Below are 8,391 nucleotides of genomic sequence, written 5' to 3'. Positions count from 1 at the left end.
GGAAGATCTGAAGATCTGTTAGGACTTCCCACCCGGTCGTCCTCTGCAATTCTTAAAGATCTTAGTGGAGGTCTTTATTGGGCACCAAGTGAGTGAACAAGTACTGAAAGACTCTTTGAGAACATCAATGAAGTATTGAAACCAGCCCTCTTTCTCTAACCACTATCAGCTTCAATTCAGAATCCAAACTGTGAACACAGCTGAATATTTTCCTAAGATGTCCTTTAACCTGCTTCTCTTTTATATTTCCTTCATCTTTCTAATATAAAAGTTGAAAGGTTTACATTTTTTAGAAAAAAATGTGGATGCTTTTAAAAATGTATTCCCTTAACTACTCCTTACATCTTTCTAATCCCCAACTCACTTAATTAAATTCAGTGTGAATTTAAATTGCAATTAACATCTTTTGAGGGATTACATGTTCTAATCACAATTATGCAGTGAATATTTGAAACACATACATTTTGTTATATTATCTGAAATGCAAATTGGAGTCCAAAAAAAGATGTTTAATAAAAATGTATAGTACTGAAGACTATTATGGAACCTAAGGGACTAAAAATGAGATCTGAAAGAGTAAAAGTACTGATACAAGTATAAAAACAAATTGCTTCACCTCCAAAACCCCTGGAAGTGGCCCCACTTGGCTATCATTTAACCTAGCTTCATCACAGTTTAAAAATTCCTGCCAAGAGACTTTATTAAGCAAAATGAATTTCATTTCTTTCTCCCTGGATCAGAAATGCAAAGTCTTAAGTGAGAGATGAGGCATAGAATTCTGGAAGATCAGAAAATAAAAATCTTTATCTTTTTCAGACCCAAGACTTTACAGTGGAATGATTAACTTCTTTTATTTAACCTTTTCTTTAAAACTGCATTTCATAAGCAGAATTGGAAAGCTGACCTTTATCAACCACTTGTGTATTCCAGACAGTAAGTGCTAAGGGTTGTGTCTACACGTCCCTGCAAAGTCTCATGCAGTCTTAGATAGATAGGGCTTCCTTGGAGGTGGCTGAATCTACAGTGTGTGACTGACTGAGGGGTGTAATGCTGGGGTTGAGGGTGGGTTACTGATGGATCAGTCCACTGACTGGACTTTCCTGCCCTGATCCCAGGAGGCCACACATAACATAAGGGACACGAAGAGATTTGTCTCCTCCCTCCTTTGCTTGCTTTTACTGTCTCCTACCACCATGAACTGTTTTTCCTCTATGATGCCACCCTGCCTTGAATCCAGACAATCCTGGATTGAAATCTCCATGAACTCTGAGCCACATAAACTTTTCTTCCCTTAGCTTTGGACATTGGGTATTTCATCTCAGCAATGAGAGAAATGGAACTAAAACAGTTAAGTGTTACTTTTGTCCTCAAAAATAACCCTATGAGCTTCATATCATAGATGTAGAATATAGGGCTCAGAGGAGTTAAGCAGTTGGGAAAATTAAATGAGTTGGTGGTGAAATCAAGATTTGACTCTTAAACCAGGCATACACTAGGTAAAAGGACAGTGTCCTTTTTGCAAAGATGGAGCATTAAGAGCAAAGTGTAGGGCTAAGCTCTCACTCTTAATTTAACTATCATCCTCTCAGACAGGCTGCTGGGATGCTGGAGACCAGAGAGAAGCACGGATAGACAGCTGTGTCCATCCTGGAGCTCTCCTGGCTTTTTCTGCAAAAGGCAAGACCTTGCTGAAAGCCAGGCTACTCTGGTTTTTTCAGACAGTGTTGAGCTTTATCATAAAGTAGAGAGCTGGTGAATACATCTATTCCTGCTTTCCTTGTGGTTCTTTTTCTTGTATGCTCAGGATCTATTTGTGTACATAGCAGATAGCTAATTCCAAAACTAGGGTTGGAAAAAGTAAGGAAAATTTAGATTTTGCCTCATTCCCCTCTCCTGCTAGTTTCCTGTTAATAATCTGTTTCCACACAAATTTGCCCCCTATGCTTTGTCAGTGAACAGAGATTGGTTAGGCTACCTACTGTTTTTTTCTTTCAGATCATCAAGAGAGACCTGAAAAGTACTCCACACTTGTCAACCCTGAAAAGTACTGTTAAAGTTTTTTTTAAAACTTTTCCTGCCCCCTACTACTTTTTTCTCATTTATCCATGATCCAGCTTCCTTGATCTGTATCATTTGTTTTTGCCTAATGTGACACAAGCCCCTGTAGAAGGATAAATATGGACAAGCTATAGTTTATACGCGCTCCCCAAATTTCATGTGCGAGACCTTTGGGAGGTACTTGGGCCATGACAGCTCTGCCTTCATAAATGGTGCAATCCACTCATGGATTAATGGTTTATCACAGGAGTGACGTTGTCATGAATGCAGCTCACTCTGGTAGGTTGCTTTATGTCACCATATGGTCCTTGCTGCCATGTTGTCAGATAAGAAAAAAGCCCTGATCAGAAGCTGAGTGGATGCAGACACCATGCTCTTAGGTTTCTGCAGAACCATGAGCTAAATAAACTTTAATTCTGTCTAAATGATAAAGTCTGTGGTACTCAGTTATACCAACAGAAAAGAGACTAAAGCAGGACATAACCTGAAGACTGCAGAAGAGAAGAGGGATATTCTAGTATATAGTTTGCCACCTAAGACAGCCAGGCAGCTACCGGAGGGCCATGGACTTAGCATACCTAGGTGTGAATAAATCTCTGACAAATTTGCTGAAGCCATGTTAAGCCTCTGTTTCCTTGTCTCAATAATGGGCATAATACTATACCTACTTATAATAATTTGTGAGAATTAAATGAGATGATTCACATAAAACATTAGGATAATAAATAATAAATGTGACCTACTATTAACTAGATATGTCATCACCAGCAATATCACATTACTCAATGTCTTACCAAATAAGGAATCCAAAACTCAATGTATAAAATTTCTGGAAAATTTGGAAACTTAGACAAATGTTTTAAGGTGGAAAGAAGAATATGATGGACATTAAGGTTTGGGGCAAGACTTCTAAAATGTAGTATTTATTTTTTATAGTGCAACTCACTGTCATTTTAAACTCATAATTTCTTATTAAAACTTACTTTTAATAGAGTTTTATGAGGGCCACAGAAATATTCAACAACATTTTTGTTTTAAACTATCACTGGGGAGAAAACAAACCTGTACAGAGCAGAAGATCCTCACAGTTCCAACTAGGATTGTGGTTTGGAATAAAAGAATCATTGTGTTGGTGAAGTTTCCTAACAAGCAATGCTGATGAGAGTAAAACCAGGACATCACAGAAGCCAACAGCCAAGAACAGGGCAGAAACCAACCATGCTGGCAAGACGCTGGCCTCTTGTGCTTGGAAGCTCATTTCCTGAGTCATTATTTCACCAACTCTCACTTCTCTGGTCCTTCTGAAAACATGGCCGCACAGGAAGGAGGTAAAGGGCACCACTGTGCTGCTTGGAGGAGGCAAGAAAGTGGTGAGGAGGGACAGAAGCTATCCCGGGTGCTGCAGAGAAGCCGGAAATTTGACTCAGCCATTTTCAAGATGCTGAAAGCCACATGGAGAAAGCTCCCTTGAAAGCATTATCTGTGAGGGTAAGAGAAACCCAGGGATACTTCGATCGATGAACTGGGATCCTACGGCAACTTGAATACTATCATTACATTAATCCAAATATTCAGTCAATAGGCATTTGGTGAATTCCTACAATGTAACTGGGAAAGATTATTTTTTAAACTTAAAATGCAACCCATCCTTAAAAGTTACACAGACTACATTCAAACCCTCACAGGAGTACACCATTGTCAAATTCAAAGCTACTTTAAAGAAAACCAAGACTCCTTTAAAATCAGCCTTTCTCTGAAACAGAATTTATTATTTTCTGGGTGACAGGCTCCTTTCCACAGCCATTTCTCCTTTAAAGTCAGTTCCATTCTTGAAACTATGCTATCAATGAATTGGTCACTAAATGTGGAATTTTATATAATATGTATGTTAAAATGTTCAAAACAAAGAAATAGTCAAAAAAAACCACGCCAACTTGATAGCTCTGATTTAATCTGTGTAACTCTATATGCAGTACTGTAATATATAATGGAACATAAACTGTACTGTACAGTCAGCAAAAACAGTACTGAATAAACTGGGTGTACTGCACAAAAGCATATCGAGGCTCAATAAACAAGACTTACAAACTGTACAAGGAAAAAAAGGTGGTAAGTTCAAGTGAGTCATTAAGTTTGAACAACGTGCCTCAGCCCTAAGTCCGAACAGGTAGGTCATTAAATGAAGAGCATCTGTACGTGCAAGACCCTGGACCAAATAAATAGATAAATAGTTAAATAAATGATTTTTGAAATATAATAAAAGAAGAACGTGCTATTATCTGTTTCCTTTTGTGAGAACCTGTTAAGATTGTCTTGTATTGAGTAATTTGAAGAAAACAATATAGTGCAACAACTATTATTATTCTCTTACTATTTGCTTTTTTAATAAAAATTTTCTTATTTCATAAAACTTTAAAGTATGAAAAAAGCATATTGCAGTAGAACACACATCACCATTAATCCCCCTCAAAATTTTCTCCTTTGAGCATAGTTATCTCATCATCCGTGTCATTTTCTAAAGCAGTTCTGTGTCTTCTTTTGTGTCTTCAGCTGTGCTGTTGTGGCTGCCTCAATGTCTTGTTATTATAGGTAGGTAACTTAGAAATTCTGAGAAGGACTGGGCTCTCAAGGAAGTCAACAGGAAAAACAAAGCAAAACAAAAAAACATTAGAATTATGGTTGGAAGCTTATCTAAAGATGAGGCCCAAAATATACAATGGCCTAGCCTACATGCCTCCCTAAGAGAATAAACAGTAACTTAAAATGCACTACAAATAACACCACCTGGCCCAAAAAGTCCAGCTAGGCATCAGTCACCCAAAGCATCTGGACCAGTCCCTTCCCCAAAATGCCTTTGATCTTTCTAGGTGCCTTTGTAACAGGACTCCCTATTGGACCACTATTAGCTAAACAGTTATACCTACGGGTATAATCCTACAGATTGATTATAGTTTGGCCCACGTTGTGCCCTCATTGTTACTGTGCTGTGTAAATTACCCCTGACAACGGGCCTCAGTGGTAACTCACTTTCATGACCCTTCCTGTCTCTCTGGAGCTGTTTCTCAATGAATCTTTCCTACTTTTTTTTTTTTTTTTTTGCAGAACCGGGGATTGAACTCAGGCCCTTGCACTTGCCAGGGAAGTGCTTATTCCACTAAGCTATATCCCTGGCCCCTGAATCTTCCTATTCTTAACCTCCACTGTTCCTTAAAATTCATTTTCTGATTTTGGCAAACACAAACTTGACATATCTGACATTTAGCAGGTTGAAAATTACATCACTGAGTTGAGTCCATCCAAGTGTCCACTTCACAGTCATTTGCCTTTGAGGAAGAGCCAACAGCTGCACAAGGCTAGGTAAGCTAAATGAGGTGGATTAGGATATGTCATAATGCTTTCAGAGCCTGCCTCTCCATTGTATGGCACTCAGCAGCTGCAATCACTGGCTTTTTGACCACACTTGGCAAAGATACTCACAAAAGGAGACTTTTAGAACTGCTTCCAAGAGTGGCAAGAACAATGAGACAAGTGTACTCAAAGGATGGGGGGCACTATTAGAGGATTAATGACAGTCTGTCTCTTACTCTAAATAAATGTACTTAAAAATTTCCTGCATATGTCACCCACATCTTGTAAATCTCTTAAGGAACATATCCTGCCATTTCATTCAGAAACCTTTAACTCTTAGGTTAAATTGTGTCTATCTAAATTAATTTTTTGTGTCATTTCTAGTTGGTGAGGGTTGCTGGGGTTAAAAAAAGAAAGTCTTCATCCAATTGAAAGCATCCAGCCAGACATATTAAAGCAATGGTCTCAGAGCTCAACATGATAGTTGCCACAATGGCAATTAGCTATCAATATTGGTGAAAGATTAAATGATTATTATCTACTATCTTCTCTTTTAGAAATTATATTCAACCCATTCTACAGACAAAGTAGACAAGCAGTAATTTATGTAAAAATCAGACAGTTAATAATTAATTAGTAGCATCAGAAGTTCAACAGGTTTGTAGACAGTAAAATCCATATTCTTCACTAAGGTTAAGGTGCAAACATTTAAAATTTCAACAAAACACAAAATGTTGGAACAGCCACATATCAAATTCACAAACACAGGAAAATTTATTTCCTATCCAACCACTTTCTCACCTCCATCCCTGTATTCCCAAAAGATAAGTTCATGCAATTTGCTAAACTTATATCCAAAATACTTATTCTTCAGGATCTTAAAAAGAAGTTTTTCTATAAAATATAGTGGAATACTGAGGGTCAACTATTAAAGAGTAATGAAGGTACCAAAAAAAAAAAAAAAAATGCACTGCTGTCATTACTAAATACACCTGGGTATCAATGTGTTAGCTCATCTTAGTTTAGAACAAATCAATCCTAGTCCCTATTTTGGAAACCAAGTCCAGAGAGTGTACACATATCAGTGTTAATGATAAGGGACAACAAGGCCAGAAATTAATTAAGAAATGAGTGGTTTTTACACAGCACTGTGAAGAACTTCCTAATAAACTTTTTCTCTGTACTTAGAATGAAATCTTTCTACAGATTTCCTTTCCTCATTTACATATCTGTGCAGGCCTATTCTCTTCTCTCTCTCTCTCTCTCTCTCTCTCTCTCTCTTTTTTTTTTTCCTCTTTCCTTTCAAGCCCCTTTGCCCTTTCAATCATGAAGCCATATTACTCCACTGTCAGTGCAAAGCAGTTCCTAACAACAGGGAACCCAGCTGGGATAGGAAGAGGGCAGCGGGCTCATGCATTAACATAATAATCCAACTGTGTTCCCATAGGCCCTTAGGGCAGACAGCATATTAGGTAGGCCTCCTGTGCAGACCCTGGTGGAAGCTGCCTTATCACCTGCCCATCAACCTGTGGCAGCTATAGCTGGCTCAATAGCACCAGCTCCTGCCAAGCAGTGGTGCCCAATTACCTTACTACAAAAGACAGAAATCCATTTTTCTATGTCTGTTTAATGTACTCAATGTATTTCCTTATTTATGATTTGAATCTATGTTTCTGCATCCTTTCCAGGAGATTGACTTATTGCCTTTAAACTTTTTAACATCTAGTTGTTTAAAAGCTAGAGATTGAAATGCGAATTTCTAACACAAAAGCCCAAGTTGGTTAAGTTAAAAAAAAAATAATAATTTTTAAAAAGCTACCTGCTTGGCCACCCATTGTCTAAAGACTAGAGGGAACCAGAGGCCCCAATGGCAGCCATCAGTTCCCCAAGAGGACTAAAATGAGTCAAATCCTACATCATTGTCATCTTTCTAATCCAAGTAATCCAAGTATATACTTAGGTTTCCATAAATGATCCCAGCTTAGAAAGTATGAGGCTGGACCAATACGATTAACTGAAGTAAAAAAAAAAAAAAAAATCACAAAACATACAACCAAATGGTGTTTCAAATCACAAATTATTAAAGTCTGTTCAAAAAGGAAAAAAAAAAAATCAAGTTGGCCACCGGTTTTACCTTTTACTATCTGCGTGTATGAAATGCATATTTCATTTTAAGGTTGCTCAGTTCCAGGACTCCTATTTAGTTGAAGAGTGATCTTTCTTTTTTAAGGTACATAAGGAAAAGGCAAGGGTCGTGTTCTACTGGTCCATTTATGAACTGTTACACAAGATCATTCTCCAAACACCTTAACAGATATTTGAAAGTATAATTCACTTCCACAGACTTAAGCACAGTAGTCTCTCATTCCTTAAAGAATTCCTATTAAAAGCTTGCAAAGAAAATGCTTACTTTGACATTTAATTTAATAAGGGAAAAGTGTAGGAATATTCTTTAAAAAAAAAAAAGAAAACACTTCTAAAGGAGCATGATACTACCCACTTGGCTAGGGAAGTATTTTCTACTGATGAAGCATTTCTAAATAGAAATGAGTTTCCAGGAAGGTTACATTTTAGGCTTTTTTAAATGGGTATCTTCATAAAAAATGAATCCTCCAGCTAAACAAAAATACATTTATCTAAGATTTCTATAAATTTTAAATGTTAAGGAACTAACACTATTATTTAAGCTGGGCTGATAGATTTCACTTACACTCTAATAAGTAAGAATCAAGTACCAAGAGTCGCGTCCACAAACGGCACTGACTTTCACTGGCAGTCACCTCTGGTATCCGGCATTAACAGTTTTTATACCATATCAACAGATGCTGGTGATCCTTCACCAACTTGTTAGCTATCTGGATTACTTCATCATACCAGACAGGATTTCATAAAAGGTAAATAAATAGCTCCCAACAAGAAATCTGTTTGCTCTTAGCCAAACACCTGGGGAAAATTCAAGTAGAAGAGAAAAAAAAAAAAAAAAAA

General features: G+C 37.4%; 1 protein-coding gene across 1 annotated transcript in view; it reads right to left on the bottom strand.

Annotated features, from left to right (window-relative positions):
* Positions 1-8,391, bottom strand: part of Slc10a7 (solute carrier family 10 member 7) — a 321,845-nt gene that overhangs the window by 213,276 nt on the left and 100,178 nt on the right. The window contains exon 6 of the mRNA XM_004645437.2: positions 874-904. Coding sequence (XP_004645494.1) covers positions 874-904 — 31 coding nt within the window. The remainder of the gene's footprint in view (positions 1-873; positions 905-8,391) is intronic.

The sequence above is a fragment of the Octodon degus genome, unplaced genomic scaffold (assembly GCF_000260255.1).
Source record: "Octodon degus isolate 3935 unplaced genomic scaffold, OctDeg1.0 scaffold00227, whole genome shotgun sequence".
NCBI classification, from domain to species: domain Eukaryota; kingdom Metazoa; phylum Chordata; class Mammalia; order Rodentia; family Octodontidae; genus Octodon; species Octodon degus.
The sequence above is the reverse complement of the archived record's forward strand: the minus strand, read 5'-3'. Positions and strand labels throughout refer to the sequence as shown.